Source organism: Falco naumanni, chromosome 7, assembly GCF_017639655.2.
Source record: "Falco naumanni isolate bFalNau1 chromosome 7, bFalNau1.pat, whole genome shotgun sequence".
Lineage (NCBI taxonomy): Eukaryota > Metazoa > Chordata > Aves > Falconiformes > Falconidae > Falco > Falco naumanni.
Genome location: NC_054060.1, coordinates 35509580 through 35527761, shown reverse-complemented (window position 1 = coordinate 35527761; position 18182 = coordinate 35509580). Strand labels below are relative to the sequence as shown.

The following is an 18182-nucleotide window of genomic DNA, read 5'->3' as shown; positions in this document are numbered from 1 at the left end:
TTATTTAAGTGCCAGTAACATTTCTGTGGTATCTTGAATCCATCTGAGCACCAAGTAATCTAATTAATCTATTAAGTAACACAGGAGAAATTAGCAAGATTCATCAAGCCTAGTGTGCCAAGGCAAAGGTGGATCTTTTATCTTTCATTAGACAAGTATGTCTTTCCACTCAGAAGCCTTAGCAGGTAACAGAATTGTTGGGCTTGACAGCAGTGTTAACAGAAGTTATTTTTACAGGTTGGGGTTTCCTCTTTCTCATCTGAGGAAGATAGAGGGAGGGGATATATATCCTAAATAGCCATTTATATAAGCATGGACAGGATTTCTCATCTGTAGACAATTTTTAAGCATAGATGATATGTGCATGTGTGTGCTGCTACAAAATACAAAGAAACTCTGTAAGAAGGTCTGTTTCCTTAATTGTGTTTTGTTTCCACCTGCGCTTCTGTTTCACAGTTCTGGGAGTGTGCTTACATGTCGAGAGTTTTTGCAAAACTTGAAGAATCTTGAGAAGGTTTAGATTTGGGTAGGAGGTGCTTAAACTTTATTCACTGGCTGCTTACGAAAGTTTGGAGAATAAAATAACTTCTCTCCTTTTGCAGAGGCTGCATGTAACGTAATAGTCTATTTTAATAATTCCTTCAAAACTGTTGGCTTGTTTCTTGCGAAAATAAAAATAATTTCTAATTCTTCAAATGCTTATTTATATTTATTTCAAGCTGGATATATGATTATTGATAGAGACTGTATTTCTACTTAGTCTAAAATTATATATAAGAATGTGTTGGATTAATACCAAATTGGTAATGAGGTGTGTTATTGCACATAAATGTGTGTAATAACTATTATTTTACAAAAATGTTACTGAGACTGTCTAATGGAGTGTAAAAGCCTCATGTGTTCCTTGAAAAGAGATTTAGAACATCTTCTAGTCCTTTACTAATGGTGACTCACTTTCCAAGGATTTTAAAATTTCCTTGTTACCTGAACTACCTCTAGAATAACATAATGATATACCTCTAGAATTCCTCTGCTTAACTGAATGAAAAGAAATTTGGAACCTTACATCCTTCCTTGTTATCAAAACACTTGTGATGCACATTTAAACACTTAAAAGGCCTAAGTGTGGAAAAGATGGTTGTTCTCTCTTTGATTTTTTGCATTTCATAGGTGTCGCTTTCACAGAGCTGCCCTTTTTTTTTTTTTTTTTTAATAGCTAGCTTAGCTGTCTAAAAACATTGTGCTCTCTTTGTTCTACCTGACACCTGTGAAAGTGGGAGACATTGCTGCCCTTTGAAATTACTATCACCTTTCTGTCACTGGAGTGGTTTGTGTCGGCTGCCTACCTATGTCGGAAGTATCAGTCAGGTTAGTGTAAGGAACAGTTCAGTTTCAGATCAACTCATGCAAATCATGTATGCCATAAATAAAAAATTCTTAAAGAAACAGTTGAATTCTCAGATAGTCATGTTTGGCAGGGACATGATGACTGGCCTTACAGCCATGTTATTGCTATATGATATAATTGAAATCTAAGTGTAAGCTAGATTTCCAGAAAATTCCAGAAAACAGCTCATATTACCTGGCAGGCTGAGGTACAGATTCTTAGTAGCATGCTGCAGTAAACCTAGCAGACTTGTCTAAAATACATTTAACTCCTTTAGTTTGTGATCTTGCTCTTACAGCTCTTCTTTTTCTACCCTTTTCTCTGCTTTTTAAGTAGTGAAAGTACATAATACTTTAATCAGATGAAAGTGCTCAGATTCTGTAAAGTTACCTCTCATTTGTGTATTTGAAAAAAAGGACAAAGTGAGGATGGCATTTTTTCAGTCTTTGGTTATTTATTTTTCCTGTACCTTGACTAGTTCCCAGTTTAGTTTCTCCACCTTCTTTCCCCAAGTGTGGACCCTAGAACTAGATGCAATAGCCTAGTTTGTTTCATCAATAAAAAATGCATATAAAAGTAGGTAAGCCTTTTTTTTTGGTGCATTTCCTTAGCATTGCATTGGGATTTAACGTTGAATTGGCTCTGATGCCTATATATATATATATTTAGACTGTTATTCAGTTCCTGCCTTTTAGCGTATGTTGTAGTTGATGGTCCTTGTTTCTGGACTTAGAAGACAGCATTTTCTTATATTAAAAATGGAATTGACGAGACATTTATGAAGAATGGGTGCTTTGTGTCTGTGGTCATCTTGGGTTGTTTTTTGGGTTTGGTTGTTGATTTGTTTGTGGGTTTTTTTCTTTCTCCTACCTCTTTTCAGTGATCGTAAAAGTAAGTGGACCTTGCATTTTTACTGGCCTACTAATGTCCGTAAACTAAAATTTGGAAGCTAAGTTCTTGGGGCTTTTTTTACCTATTTTCTGATAGAAAGCTGTGAGGGTTTTAAGAGTACTGTTTAAGAAACTAATTTATACGAATTGGTGCTGCAGGAATTTTGCACATTTGACCAGATAAAAAATACTTTCTGAAACCAGCATTGTGGATGTTAATTCTCAATGTAATAGTAATTTTGCTAATGCCTTCCATACACTCAGTGCCTGTTACCCACTTTCCTATGGAAAGGGTACTTGAAGTTTAGCTCTTTGGGGAACTTCATCACTGAAGGAAAAACCTTTCTTTCAAACCATTCCCACTCTCATGCAGAGATCCATGTTTTAATTGTTTAGAGCTGCATGAAAAGAATCTGGTACTCTGCCCCACTGATGCACGATAAGTTGAGATCAATACTTAGGGTATTTATCCATGAACCAACAACTGCACAGAAGGAGGGCAGAGTTAGTACCAGTTCTGAGTGCAGATATGAGTTTGCACATGTGTGTGAAGTTTTGTGTATTTAGTTTATGGAAGGCAGAGGGACCAGTTACTTCTGGTATTAAGCTGCAATTTTTTATTGTTCTAAACCTCTAAGAACCAATTACTGTAGTCCTCTGGTGCTTTGTCAGGCCTGATTGTTTCACCTTCTGTGTATATTGTATTCTACTTTTCTGCATGAAATGTTCTCTAAATTATAAGCTCTCCAAAGTTGTTGGTTTTGTAAATAATGTTTTTATCTTTTCTGAAAGTATTGTCCCATTTGTTTCACCCAGTATATGTTGCATTATTAGTAAATTCTTTCTTGGGTGTGGGATACAACAGTGGAGCATGAGGAAGTATCTTTCAGTTGTATGTTACCAGCCTGAGGAAATCTGAATGTTATTTTCAGTGTGTTTGAAGAAAATTATCAGAGGAAGCAGTTTTCTTCTGTGTCTGCAAAATAGTGCATTTTGTAAACGGAGCCATGTAAGTCTTGCCCATTTTTTTACGATGTGACAGACAGATTAAAAGGAAATCTGGAGATGAAGAGGTTACATAAAAGATATGTAAAAATTTATTACATACAGTGAAGGGAGCTTAATTGGAAATGTAGCAAACTGAGTTCTGGCATATGTTTTCATCGATTTTCTGCTCTAATTGTCTACTGTGACTAACTGCTACGTATCCAATCAGTCTTGTAAAACTTTATTATGAGCCCATGGTAATAGGTGATGGCAGCTGAAAACCATGAAATTTTGTTCTACTTAAATTTAAAATTATCACCTCTTGCTTTGGAGATGTGTTGACTCTTTTGCCATTCTAGAAAAGTACTGTCTGGTTTGATCAAAACATTTAAGTTTAATGCAGAGTCCTGCTTTTAGGATAGCTTCCAGTAAGCCAAATGAAGAAGTACAACTTTTTGAAATAAAATAAATTCATTAATTTCTTGAATGGATAGCTAGTTGTTAAATGCCATTAAACATCTGATATTTTCATTTAGTTGTCTACCATTACAGTACTTCAGCACATGCAGAGTACAGTTTGGAAAAAGTACAGAAACAGTACATGCAGTGTGTTATAACTTCAGACATTGTTTTCATTTTAGAATTTTAACTCTTGAAGTTTAAGAAATAAGTATTTGGCTCAAAAAAGTATTTACCAGTATATTTAGTATAACTGATACTATATTAAACCATTTATCTTGCACACGATAAAGTTCCCATAGAGTCTAAAAGCTGTGTGACAAATACAGAACGTTTTGCCTAACACTTCGTGGATTGATGCTACTTCAAAATACGGAAAGCAGTCTTTTCTTGTTTAAATACATCTAGCTGTATATGGCTAAAAAATAAAATGCTCCAGAGTTTTTTTCAGAAACAGCTAAATTTTTGGTTAAAAGGTGCCTTCCAAGACAACATAGTTAAGGAACTATAAGATAGAAGGAGAGTTCATATGTAAAGTTTGTTTGCTGCATACTAGCTATAATCAAGGATTTTAATTTCTGAACTTGGAAAAAAGGGGAGAATGTCACACTACTTATTCCGATGTTTGTGATCACAAGAAAGGAATGCAGACAGCTACATAGCTTTTTGAAAGAAACACAAACCAACTTAACTTGATGGGTAGTAATAGGGTAGATTCCAGATTCTATGAGAGAAGGTGGGAAACATGCTTTGTGTGTTTTTGTCCACATAACTTGAAACCGTGGGGATTTCATCTTTGTCAGATTTGTTAGAACTGCCTCCGCGCAGGCTGAAATGTTCAGAGCAATTTGTATTCCACGCGTCTGCCAGTTGGTCTTGCTGGTTTTCTCTCTCAGTGGTGGTAAGAAAATCTTTTAAAACTTGCTTGAATATGTAGACTATTTCCCAGGGTAAAACATCATTTTCTGCCAAAACTTCACGAAATCTAGAAACAAAGAAAAATTGAAATCTAATAATCAGCATTGAAAACTCTTCTGTTTCCCCTCATCTTCTGAGGGGAGGGGAAGGAGAAGGAAATGACTGCGTTCTGGTGTCATTTATTCCTTGCTGCCACATTTCCCCACACGCCTCCCCCAAAAGATTACAAGAGGAAGAGAGATCTAACAATGCATTGGATATGGTCCAGCTATTAGAAAGACTGAAAGCGGTTGTTACTGGGTATGCTTTTCTTTTTTTTTTTGCCCTATCTGGGTAACTTGATTTAAACTGACTTTGCCCTTAGCTATATTCTGGGCCTTAAAAGGCACATAGGCTTGTTCTGTCATTTCTGCGTGTCCCTAGAAAATGTATTTCATGTACAGGCATAGAAGATTTTTTCTTTGTAAAATGGAGGGACAGGGGTGTTTGGTTTGTTTGTTCTTTTTTAAAAATGGAATTTTATATTTATTTTTTTTTTACACTGAATTGCTGGTTTTAGAAGCTTTCAAGTATTTTGGACAGTGAAGCTGGATTTCTATGTAACTGTGCGTTGCATTAGTCCTTTAATTTGATCTTCAGTTATTGAGTTGCTATTTAATAAATATTGGGGATAAAAAAGAAAAAAATGAAAGTATTGAGAGGTCACATGTTTAAGCATATGAGACTTCCCTTGTTTTGAATTAGACCAGGAAAATCCTGATTTGAAATCTCCTTGAAGTACAATACATTAAAGTAAATAGGTGATTTCTAAAACACCTGTAAAAGTGTTCCAGTTGCTGGTTGTTGTTACTTTGGAAGAAAAATCAGAGCCAAATACAAGCTTGGATCAGGTTGAAGAAACATCTTACTTATGACAGAGTACTCAAAGTTAGAGAAATACGAAAAAATTACCTGCTGAGTACAGTTCCTGTTTGGCAAGGCTGAATTTGTGAACACAGAACTTCAAGCTGCCGTTGCTCAGTAGCTGGAATTGTGGCTTGAGGGTTTTGGTAGTTCTTCATCCAGTTGTAATCCGTGCCAGTCTTCTGGACTTTCTGTTCATTTTCAATCTCTTGCACTAATCTTTCACGCTCTTTCAGGTGCCATTTCAGTTCCCTCAGTAGGGTTTTTGTAACTACTTCTGATCCAGGATATCTTGTGGGTTTGTAGGAGTCATTTTTTGACCATTTCATCCAGCCAAAAAGCGGCATTTTTAAGCTGTGAGGAGGGGGGGAGAAGGGGAAATAAATTCTTATTTGTGTCCAGGTGATAGGTATAAATAATGATCAGCTGGACAGAAAAAACAAAATTTTTTCCTCTCCCCACTCACAGCTTAAAAATTACTTCCTTCTTAGTAACCAAACATTTAATGGAAACTTTGTTAATGATCCTAAAATATTTTGTAGTACAGTAGAAGCCGTTGTAATAATGATGGCCAAGCTATAATTAAATCTGACAAGCCTTGCATTTTATAATGTTTTCTGTCTGTTTTCTGGAACTATGGCAGTTAGAACATTTCAGAGTATATATCTGTCATCTTGGAAATATTTAAATTTTTGTATATGATTAAAAAAAAATCCCACCAAATGAAAAACAAACAAACCCCAAACAAAAAATCCCAAACCAAGCAAGAAACAACCCCCCCCCAAAAAAAAAAAAAACCCACCAGCAACAAAGCAAAAAAACCCAACAAAACAAACCCCCAAACCTCCAAAATTTGAAGTTACCTATACATTTAAAAAGTGATTAAAGTCAAGTGCTGGAACGTTGGGTGATTTGTTTTTAAAACTTCTGTATTGATTTTTATTTTAAATAAATTCATGTTTATATAACCTGGAAACAGAAATATGCTGGAACAGACTCTTAAATTGTAGTTTGTTACAAATCGTGCAGACACAAGCATACTAATTGGAGTAAAATAACGCAAGTTACCTTTGCAGTTGTCTGTGAACAATGTTGTTTCAGGTGAGTTTGCTTGAAGATCTCTTATTCTAGCATATCCCGTTTCCAGGCTGTTACTACTGCTGGAAGAAAACAAGGTTGGTTTTTTCCTTTTTTTTCTTTTTTCTTTTTTTTTTCATTCACTGAAACTGTGCTTAGAAAAATGACTTTCTGTACTGAATATGACAGTTTAAGTTTTTCTGCTGTTAAGGTACTTTTTCATCCTCTGTACCAGAGAGAAGTAGTAATGCATTTAACCTAACATGGTCTCTCAAATACTTTCTACAAAGTCCATTAAGATTGCCTACCTTTGAATTGAGTTTTGCCGATGGCAGCAATTTAAAAAAAGATGGCAACGGTTTCAAATGCTTGTTGCTAAATCCATTCAAAGGTATTGTTGGAAGTGAGATGAATAATGATAGTCTGAAGCAACTACAGACGTGCTTCTAGCTAAAGTTAAGGCTGTCGTATGATGTGATGCTTGGCTGTGCATAGCTGTAGGTCACAGTTTAGAGCTGTATTTTTATGCCTGTAGAGTGCTAAAAATAACTGTGTTGCTTTTATCAAACTAAACTTTCAGGCCATCGAGATACTGGAAGACTTTTCTCCCTTTACAGGGGGATCAAGCTGTTCTACCTTCACTTCTAACCAGCTAAGGATAGTCTTCCTCTAGTAAAGATCATCTAAAGCCTTTATTAAGTGAGTGTTGACAGAAGAGCTGTTTGACAGTTGCTCAGGATTTTGCTGCTATATTAAATTCTTCCAGATGAATTTCATCGGTCTCGTGGTAGACTTTTTCATTTTTATGCATAGCTGTTAGCATTTTCAGTTAACATTTTAAATGTGTTTAAAGAAGCCAGTCTGTAACACCTACAGTGTGCCATGAAAGACACATTAATCTAATTAAAGTAATAGAATGATAAGGAGATGCAAATTGAGGTCAAACTGATCTAAAAAGCCCAGAATTGTAAGTCTTACCATACACATTGCTTCTCTCTCAACTGGCTGTCAGTTGCCTGCTCCCTCTTTCCTTGATGAGTATTTTGAGCATATCCATTTTTAAGATTCAATTTTCAGGGACGGCATTGTGCACACTAAAGGTCGCTGAAGCAGCCATTTTCCGTTCCAGTTATCTGGTCTCTTCCTATTAATCTAAACAGTAGGCAGAGTATACGAAATGCCCTCTCTTCTGCTCTTTCTTGTTCTAATGACTGTCTTTGCTCCTGATAGTATTTTTCATTCCTACTTTTTTTGCCTCCACTGGATGTGTTGAACTGCTGGGAGATCAAGGGTTCTGTAAATTTGTTCTAGGTGTCATACAGCATAAAGGATGACGTGTATGGTTGTTATTAAAGCTGATATTACTTATACATTGGAAAAATTCAAATGTCAGTATTAATCCTCTTCAACTGGAAGGTTTTCACATTACATTGTATGTGGTACTATGAAAATGGAAGGGAGTTAGGCTTATGATGACAGAACTGTCCTGTCAGATTTTCAGATGAAAATAAAATGTTCCTTGCCACCTCCTTTACAGCACAGTTAACATGTCATTACTTTTTTTTCCACTATATCAAATCTGAAAGTAAACTGTTGTACAGTATAAAACCATTGTAGTGTCTTTGCAAATTAGATAATGCATACTGGAAGGTGCGCAAATTATATGAGAAACCTATAACAGAGTGTTTTGGTGGTAGTTTTTTTTCTGCTTTGGTGGGTTTTTACCTAATCTTTGATTACATCAGTAAATGTTGTGAAGCAGGATAGTGAGAATTATACTTCTTTCCACTGTAGAACATAAAAGCTGAAAATTTCTATGGCTTCTACTTTTGTATGCATTTCAGATCTCTATTTAGGAAGAGATGACAGCACATGGGAGGCTGGCATTGGGAACTGGAACTTGAAACTAGAGCAGTATTTTATGCAGTCGCTAGCCCGTGGTTGTTCGTGGAAACTCTGTGAAGAATTACAGTTCCATCCAAGTATCCCTAAATGTACTCATGATTCTGCAGTGTTGTGCCAAGATGGAAGTTTTGGCAGGGCTTTGGCTGATAGTGGGTGTGTTCCCTTTAGTAACTAGAGTTATTCTTAGGATTTAACTGGAGGGGGAAGAGGGGAAATGCTATATTTTGATTCTTCTATTTAATTTTTAGGCAGTTCCTAAAATTACAACAATAAATGTAGAAATTATGTGGTCTTCTCTACTTACCTTTAGGTTTCTTCCTTTCTCTCTCTTTTTTTATTTTTTTAAATGTTCTTCAAATCTCGTAATTGAGGGAAATGTTTCAGTTTCCTGAACATTCATCTAGCCATCTTGTGCTTTCATTCAGTCTTTAAATTTAGATAAGTCGGAGATGCTGTGTTTTTAAAAATAATTCCTGGTTTTAAGATGCTGAATCTCTTATCTTTGGCATTTCAACTCATTACTCAGTTTACAAATTTTCCAAAAATTTCAGTCCTGGCACTTTTGCTTTCTTAATATAGTATACCGAAACAATATTTTTAGTTTCAGTTTCCCTTCTCTGAGTTTTTCTTTGCTGATACTAATGACTAAAATGCATTATAATACCAAAGTGAGGCTATAACATCAGTTATGAGTATTTTTTTCTTTTGTAATAAGCCATGATGTACTCTGCTACTGCAGCAGAGCAGTTGTTCACTAATTGATTTTTTTCCTGTAAATTAACTCTAATTCTCTGTGTGTGTAATATAAAAAGTAAATTGAAGAATCCTTGAAGTCTTTCTAAGCTTTCCTTCAACCTTTCTTTTACTTTTTTTTCCCTAATTTTTGCGTCAAGGAATGTAATGAATTCCTAAAGCATGTGTTGTTTCTGTAACTTAGTAACTGTGTTTGAATTGCAGTGGATGATACCGCCTCTTATGTAGGTGAACCAGAAAAGGTATCTTTTTGTATAAAGATTTCTTATGCTTCCTTTTAAGATAACCGTTCATTTTTCCGTAGCATATTTTAGGCTTGTTTTCTGATGTTGTTCTTCCCAAGACAGTGATGCATCCATCGTGGCAGTTATAGCCTGTCTATGTTTTATGCTGAAGAGGTGCATCTAAACCCAGTACTTGCAGTGCGAACCCTCAGTTTCCAAGTGGTTTTGTTCAGCCATGTGTGGCTTGGTGTGAAGGTGTGTCAGTCCAGCCCTAATATTTAACCTGGCTCTAATATTTAACCTGAGAATGTCTGGTACTCAAAATGTCTCATCTGTTCTAGGAATTCTTCTTTTGTCTCTTCCTGTTGGACATCACAATTGTGAGGAAGAACTTGATGGTTAAAATGATCTGGAATCAAAAAGCTGGTGTAAAGCTGCAAAGATACTTAAGTAGAGGTATTGCTAGCTTTTAAAGTTCTTCAGGGTTAAAACTTCTGAATCCTTTTCAATACTCTTACAGCTTTGTATGTTACCAAGTAGGAGCCCTCAGCTCCATGTTGAAGACATAGCACAGCTACAGATTAAGAATATTTGCGTACACTACTCATATGACTACAACAGGCAACATACTGATTCAGGTAGCTGAAAGTTACCATAGGGAAACAGAATGAGTCAGCATGGGATGCATGTTCTGAACGTGCTGGATATACCTGGATTTTAGCTTTGTTGGTACAACAGCAGAGCATAACTCTAAAGGAGTACTTGGAGAATAACAATGAGGTGGTTTTGTGGATGTTGACAGGAAACTTACTCTAGTATAAGCAGTAGCATTAGAGAAAAGTGGATTCTTACTTGAAAATCATCATAATTAACCTTATTACCAGCTACTTCAGAAGATGGGACTGGTAATATTTCTTAGCTAAAAAGAGGTGACAGAAGATATTTATTTTATCCTGTCTGAAGCTTTCTGTAATCTCTTGAAAGCTTGTTTTATTTTACTTCGTTTTTCTAAAAAAAAATAATCTCTAGCACAGGAAACGTAGATATTTGCATGATGTATGGTTAAATAAGTTTTACAATCTGACTGAAATTTCAATGCTACTGTAATAAATAATTTGCTGTAATGCAGAAGTTATAGTCTTGAAACGTTTACCATTCTTTCAAAATCTGAAATTCTCAAGAAGAATAAAAATTCTCTTAACGATCAGCTGTTTTTCCAGTGTAGTTTTATTGCGAGCCAGTGCTGTTCTGTAAATGTATTCTGGGACAAGAAAGCTGCAAATTCAAGTCAGCTCTGCATACAGCAAGAAAGAAGTCTTTACTCTTAATATATGTGTCTTAACATCACAGTATGCAAAGGAACTTCCTAAACGGACAGCCAGGTCCTCTAGTAAAAAAAGTCTAGTTAAACTTGGGTCTGCTACTATGCCTGTCTGTAAGAATGACAAATTCAGTACTTGTGGTGATTTGAGTGTGCTGCTAGACAACATACCGTGCTTTTTTTTTTTTTTTTTTTTGACAGAAAGCCAGTTTGAGAACTTGTTGGTGCCGCACTGCCATTGGCTCTCCTGTCATCTTATGCCATGGGGCTGTGCTTTTGAACTGCCTTACTGCAGTGATTCTAGGTAGAAATGAAAAAACTTTGAAAAACACTTCTGTTTAACCAAATATTGCACTGATGTGAGCAACAAGGTGTGACAAAGGGTGAGAACAGGTGGAGAAGACATGGCACCTGTACCATCTGAGATGCTGCTGACTCTTGCAATTGAAAGAGACAAGAACTATAGCTCTCTTTATGAATGACATGATGTTACACCAAGAAATTATCACCAAAATTATTATTTGACCAAAAGTCTTGATAGCAGGTCATAACCATTGCTAGCTAGCTAACATTTCAACACATTGGTATAGTGATGTATGTTATTTCTTTGTTAGTGTCTGCAGGTAATACAGTCACTGTATGTGACTGTAGACAATTACAGTTTGCTGCCTTGGATTTTGTGTGAAGGACTGATGTTTTATTGTTGTGAGTTATGGCCAGTAGGCAGCTAAGTACCACACAGCCCCTCGCTTACTCCCTCTTCACCCCTAGTGGGATGGAAGCTGAGGAATGGAAGAATGAAAGCAAGGAAACCTGGGGTCAAGGTAAAAAATTGTTTAAGTGGAAGAAGAGAAAATGAAAACAAAGCAAGTGATGCAAAGGCAGTCATGCATCACCTTCCACGGGCAGACCAATGTCCAGTCAGTTCCTGAGCAATATATGATAATCCTGACTGAAAAGGTCCTCTTTTCCCATTTTATTGCTGAGTATGGCAGTATGTGACATGAAATGTTTCTTTGGTTAGAGTTATCTGCCTGCTTGTACACCCACTCAACATCTTGCACACCTCCTATTTGTGGGGGAGTGGGGGCCACTGTGACAAACAGAAGGCCTTGATGCTGTGTAAACACTGCTCAGCAATAAATAAAACATTGCGTGTTTTAAGAGTATTGTTTTGGTCACAAATCTAAAACATAGTATAATGAAACTGCTATGAAGAAAACTGACTATCCCAGCCAGCCCCAGAAGAGTTACATAGGAAGTTTACTGATGCTACCAGTCATCTGAGAAATGCAAGATTTCCTTTTTGTAGCTATCCATAGCTAGCAGGTCAGATCATTTGCTTCCATTTATAAATGCAACTTTACTCTTCGAATTTACTGATCAACTTTGCGGTGCATTTTTCTTTCGATTTTCCGGAACAACTTGCTGTAGCTGTTTCGGGCTGCAGACAGATGGTGAGTCTACCTCCTCTGATCGCTTCAGACAGTGTTTGACTACTGCTTTTGCTTTTTAACAACGATGAACTTGCCAGGAGCTTACATGAGAGGCCTCTTAGTAAGACTCCTTCTTTGGTCCTTTGCTGTGACAGCTAACAACAGTAGTAATTCTCTTTTAACAGTGTTAGCTGACAGAAAGTTGTGTAAGCTATCACTGTACTTCTGTTGCTGTGATGAATAAAATCAGGGCGTGTTTGAAGCTGATTTCTTCCAGTTGGACTGTCTGTAGCATTAACGTTGGTGACACTTCACTAATAGGCAGGGGAGTAACAGTGTCAGTTTGAAATTGAGGGGATCTTGCATTTGTTACTAGTCTTCACTGGCATTTTTAAGATTGGCACAGTCTCTTACTTGCATTATATTTTATTCAGACATTTATTTAAGCTGGATTTTACCAAATTGATAACTAAATGCTTTTGGTTTAAATTTCTTGTTTGGTGGATTTTTGTGGGTGTTTTTAGGTTTGGCGCTTTTTTTTGGTCTTTTTTTTGGTTTTTTTCTTTTTGGCCAAGTTCCTTGCCTTTGTGGCTAGAGGGAAGGGACAGATAAGTTTTAGGGAGTGTAGATGCTTTGTGAACATTGCTAAAGGATCAGAAACTGTGCTAGACAGAGGAACTGTGCTTTTGATTTAAGCTAATAAATATGAACACCCATCTAATTCATAAACAATTATAGCAGCATTATTCTACAAAATTAGATGTTTCATGTGTGGTAGGTAGAGAGATAGTTGGTGTGTGGCTTGTCACAGTCTGCCATGGGTAATAGCTGCCCTCTTCCAAATATCCCCATTTGAGCTATGGCTGCAGAAAGAGGAGCTCATGAACAGCTCATCTGCAAGAAGAGTCCAGTTCTTTGAAGCCCTGGAGTTCATCCCAGTTTCGCCTACTGGCATAAAATCCCAGAGTAATATACAGTAGACTTGAGGATTTGGGCTCTTTCATCCTGGCATATTTGGTTGTTATTTTTCTTGAATTTTAACTGTGGGTAAGATGGCAGGTCTTACAGAGCTATTAGTTTCACATAGAAGAAATATTTCTGAGATGTTGTGTTTCCATAGTCTATCCAAATAAAAAAGATTTGCATTTGAGTTTTTCAGGATTTTGCAAAGCAATTCTAGTGCGTTCCCCATCTCTCTCCCTCTCCCTGACTAGTTAAGGTTTTAAAACAGCTCTGAAAAATGGCTGTGAGGAGAAGCAGTGCAAACCTTTGAGGTGCCTATATATGCCTATTTATCGCTAAATCTGGCTAATTACATTTCAGAACAGCTTTCCGGAGTGGAAAGAATCATGCATCTCATTGATTCTTAGATTCTTAAATTCTGTAAATCACCTTCTAAAATCTCTATATTAGTATTTATTAAATTTCACTTATTCTGGTTTCTATTAATAATTTTCTTTTTTTGTGACTGAAACATTATGGGTTTTGAATGACTGCATTATTTCCTTAAAGTTAGTGTATTTCTGCAGGTAAGACCAGTCTTCTAAAAGCATGGAATATCAACTAACTGCCAGTTAAAAGGAAAATAATTTTTAGTATGTCCTTCAGTAAACCCAGTGGAAGGTTATTTACTGTCATGGCAAATGTTCAGTTATGTAAAGTGTCACATTATTTTAGTTTCAGAAAACAGGCTTTGAAACAGTCTACTGTATATATCGTACTAAAATTGTACAGCAAAATATTGCTCTGTATGCAGTAAGGCTAAGTGTTTTTTCAAGTGATTCCTCCTCCCAAAGATCTTGAAGTAGGTGCACAGTTTGCGTGTGTGATAGAAGGCATGACTTGGGGCAGTCCTTCTCTCATGAAATGAGTGATGCTAGTTTTATGTTCAACTCCCAGTCCAAGGTGAACAGGCATTTTTCTGTCAAATGAGGCAGAACATAAATAAGCAAAAGGTACATCTATAAGAATTTTTAATAACACAGCCATAGAACACTTTTGTTTTTTCAATTGTTTGTCCCTAAAATGGAAGTGTTCTTGAAACTACATGGCCTTGAATAGGAGCTTCTGTCCCAAAATTTATCTGCAATTGGATAAGCAAGCATCTTAATCATTGGAATTTCATAACATACTTGAATATTTTCTTTATACAGTTGGGTTTGCTGTCTAGGCAGTGTTATTTTTTTCAAGGAATAAGCCTGTATGGAGTTGTTCATTTAATAAGGCTTTTTCTAGCATCATTTCTAGAGACATTAACTGTGTTCAGTTTATGCATTGGCATTGTAGTATATGGCAATGAAAAGAACCAAACAGATTACCTGTAATAGTTACGGCTGGGATTGGGCAATTTATTATATTTTTTGATAACTAAGTATATGCAGAAGTGCTTTGGTTAATATTTCAAATGCTCAAATACAAAAATATACCAAGTGTACTCTATTGCGTACAGACTTGTTGACTTATTAGAGGTCATTCTATAGCTTGAAGAAAAGGAAGACCTTTCTCTAGCTGAATTTATTTAAAGAAAAGCACCCGTAGTGTATTTGAAAGCATTTACAGTTTGATGTGTCAGCAATTTCTGGTGTTAAACTGTTTCCCTTCTAGTAATTCCCCTAAAGTGACAGCTGTATTTAATTCTATGTTTATGACACTAAATTTTTCCTTTAAATCCAAATCACAAATAATTTTAAAAGATTTTTATCCCAATAAAATGCTCAAAATTAGTCTTACTGTAGTCATACATACAAAGATTGGCACGTTTCAGAAAAATGCTGTAGCAGTTAAACTTTGTGGTAAGGAATAGGGAAGGTATCCCGTTTTCTCTTAAGAAAAAGCATTATTCTCTTACAAAAAGAGGCATACTGTGTACTGCCTTTTTGCCTGGACAGAAAGTCTCTGACAACCTGTCAGGCTCAAGGTTCCCATGTCTGCTGCTTCAGAGAGTATTTTCCAAAACAGAGAGATCTTGAGATGTATACACCTTCATAGATAGCTGACATGTTATGTTTTACAGATGCTAGGACATACCAAGGGTTACTTGTTGAGTGACGTTACTGATTGTGTTCTCAATGCTTTATATTTTAGTCTGCCTTGATCCACTTAGGGTGGACATAATGTCACGTGTTTGTAGGTCAGCCACAGAAATCTGGCTGCTTTTGAGGATGAAATGCCCTTGGTTTGAATAAAATCACACTCTTGCCTTCTTTTTTGAATGAGGTAGAAGGAAGAAAAAAGTAAACATCTAGAGTCTCCTGCATTTCCTTAAATTGAGTACTTGATATTTTTGGTAATTGTCTTGGTCACAAAAATGCTTTTTACTGCCTCTTAATTTGGCAAAATTCTGTGTTTCATATATGCAGCTGAGAAGTTGTTGTTTACCAATGTTTTAATGTGTTTGGGGGATCAGAAGACTCTAGGGGAGTCTAAAAGTAGGTGAACACCAAGGCTGGAATCTGGAAATCCTAAGGAATATATGCTGTAACAGGGCAGGCACAGTGAAATGTGGGTTTTCACTGTGTCAGAGATAAGTGGGGAAGGGATGACTGCTCTATGGGACAGGCAATGCATGTTAAGTAGAATCCAGGAAAATCCTTTCATTATTGTTGTCCTTTCCTAGCCTGGAATGGACTTGAATTTTCTGAATCTTGTAATTCTTCTACTGTCAGCAAATGTTTGTTGAAAATGGTTAAAGTATTCCATCCCTTTTTGTTTGTCCAGGTATATATAAGGTTGTACCTCCTACTTAACAAGTAGGCTTACTAAGGATTGCTTGAAAGGATTGTATTGTTCTGATGGTTTAGGATAGCACCAGAGGGCTTCATAATGATTTTTTTTTTTTAATTTTCCTTAAAAAATAACATAATTCTGTAAGCTTTTAATTTTATTAAAGCTGCAAAGTTCAACATTAAAACATTGGGAAATGACACAGTGAAGGCTGTTTGTTCATTTCATATGCCCATATGCAATTTTCCATTTGCATATAATTTTCCCCAAGCCTTTAGCCTGTTTCAATGCATTGAGTGAGCAATGTTCATTCTTAATGACTGGCTATTAAATATTTTCTTTATTCATTGCATAGCCTTAGGTTTATTTACTGCATGCTGTTTTCTGAAGACAGAAGACCTGATTTCTGAAAGAAAAATTGAGCTATCTAAACAAAAAAAATTAATGTGTTCTCACAAATTGGGGGTCATACTGCCCTCATGTTCCTGGAGCTGTACAAAAGTGAAAATTGCATACATACTTCCATGAGCCCGTTCTGAAATGCTTGATAGTCCATCTGCAGGAGCATTTAGTTGAATACATCTGGTATTATATAAAACAGTTTCTTAGCTGACTGGTGACTAAATACTGATGCTTCTACAAGGTATTTACAGCAAATGATGAACACAGTCCTACCACTCTCATCCTTAGCCCCTACACCTCAGTGGAAATCTTTTGTTGAAATGATTTGCTTGCTGTTACTCAGGGTTCTGACAGTCGAGTAATACCTGCTCCTCCATGACAGCATTTACTGTCTTAATCAGAGGGCTTTTTGTCTTGCAGAGGACTGAAGGACAAGTTGTATTTACTGCGTAGCCAGTTTTTGTTGTCAGAAGATGTGTATCCAGTGCACTTGGTGAGGCTGCAGTCTTACGGAAACGAAAAATAATGGGTTACATCACTAAAATCTGTATAGTATGTGCATGCAACGCTACCAAAATGAGATTGTGTGGCCAAGCTTAACTATGTTGTTTTCAACTACTGAATACTTGACTTTGATACCTTCATTGTGGTTTTGGGTTATTCAGTGGAATAACCTGCTTAATAGCTTGACGAGGTGTATGAACTCTTCCAAATTGTACCTTGGATTCAGGCCTGTCATGGAGCATTCCCTGTCCCAACTGCCTGAGAAGGGTTGGAGTGCTAAGTGTTGTAGTCAGCCTACTGAAAGTAGGCAGCTGTTGCTAATGTTGCTGTTGTGCTATGTGTGCAATCCTGTTGAACCCTGCATTACGACATATGTGAGATCCAGGGAAGACCTACCATAGCTCTGTGCCTAAAGTATTGTTAAAATAGGATAAGAAGCCATTTCTTTTTTTTTTTTTAACAGCAGTAGGTGATAAATACTTGAAGCTTCCTGTAGGAGGAAATAATGATTGATCTCAGAGAGTAGTCTGTAGCAGAGCCAAGCTGGCACAAGAGTTTGCCCTGTCAGAGAAGGTGGGCGCTCTGTGGCATCAAGAAACTGTGAATTAATCTATGATGAGAGCTGTGTGACACAATGCAGTGTTAAATAAGCTGAAAACAAGAAATTTTTGGTTTTGGAATCAGTGTTGCTTATTTGGGTCAAGAAATAGACACTTCTGCAGCAGTATCCTTTTATAAAATGTCTCAAATATATATCTACAGAGAGACAGATTTGCTGTGTGTTAGCAAACTATTGTGTAGCAAAAGCTTGCACTGGGCTTGGTTTCAGTAAAAGTGCAAAACCATAGTTTTGACTTCTACGTTGTGTTATGTTTGTTCTGGTTGGTTTTTGTGGTAGTTTGTTGGGGTTTTTTTTTGGGGGGGGGGAAGATGCAAGAAAGAGGGTGCTTTTGCTGTGTCCAAAACTTTTTGACATCTAAGTTAATTTATGATTTAATAACCATTATATATATGCTACTTTATTCTCTTGTGAAATCTAAGTGTTTTTTTCACACAGTTCAGACATTTTTTTAAATCCTATTTCACTGGATAGACTTTGTTTTGTGTGTAATAAATTTCCATAAAATTCACTGCTTGCATGATTGTCTTAATTTATTTTTTTCCCTGGCCACCATCATGTCTTGGCTCAAAGATGGAGTTGAAACAGTGAGATGATTGTTTACTCCTGTCTATTTCCCCTGTCTTCAGTAAATAGTGCAAGAATTACATGTATTTTCTTAATTATATTTTGTC

The 18182-nt window shown here is 36.4% G+C and overlaps 2 protein-coding genes across 5 annotated transcripts in view; one reads left to right on the top strand and one right to left on the bottom strand.

Moving 5' to 3' along the window:
• Positions 1-3361: 3361 nt before the first annotated feature.
• RD3L (RD3 like) lies at positions 3362-7883 on the bottom strand. Of its 4 annotated transcripts, none has more exons than XM_040602563.1 (4): positions 7600-7883; positions 6613-6704; positions 5593-5898; positions 3362-4708 (listed from the first exon to the last, which is right to left on the bottom strand). In XM_040602563.1, exons 3-4 carry the CDS (start codon positions 5889-5891, stop codon positions 4411-4413), a joined length of 597 nt encoding a protein of 198 aa, XP_040458497.1. In that variant the 5' UTR covers positions 5892-5898; positions 6613-6704; positions 7600-7883; the 3' UTR covers positions 3362-4410. The 4 variants fall into 4 exon arrangements, with proteins under 4 accessions (XP_040458497.1, XP_040458494.1, XP_040458495.1 ...); XM_040602560.1 differs by having other exon boundaries at positions 6613-6701; XM_040602561.1 differs by lacking the exon at positions 7600-7883 and adding an exon at positions 6930-7524.
• Positions 7884-18081: 10198 nt separating this feature from the next.
• Positions 18082-18182, top strand: part of TDRD9 (tudor domain containing 9) — a 58898-nt gene continuing 58797 nt past the window's right edge. The window contains 1 exon segment of the mRNA XM_040600327.1: positions 18082-18095. Within this exon segment, the coding sequence (XP_040456261.1) occupies positions 18082-18095 (14 nt within the window).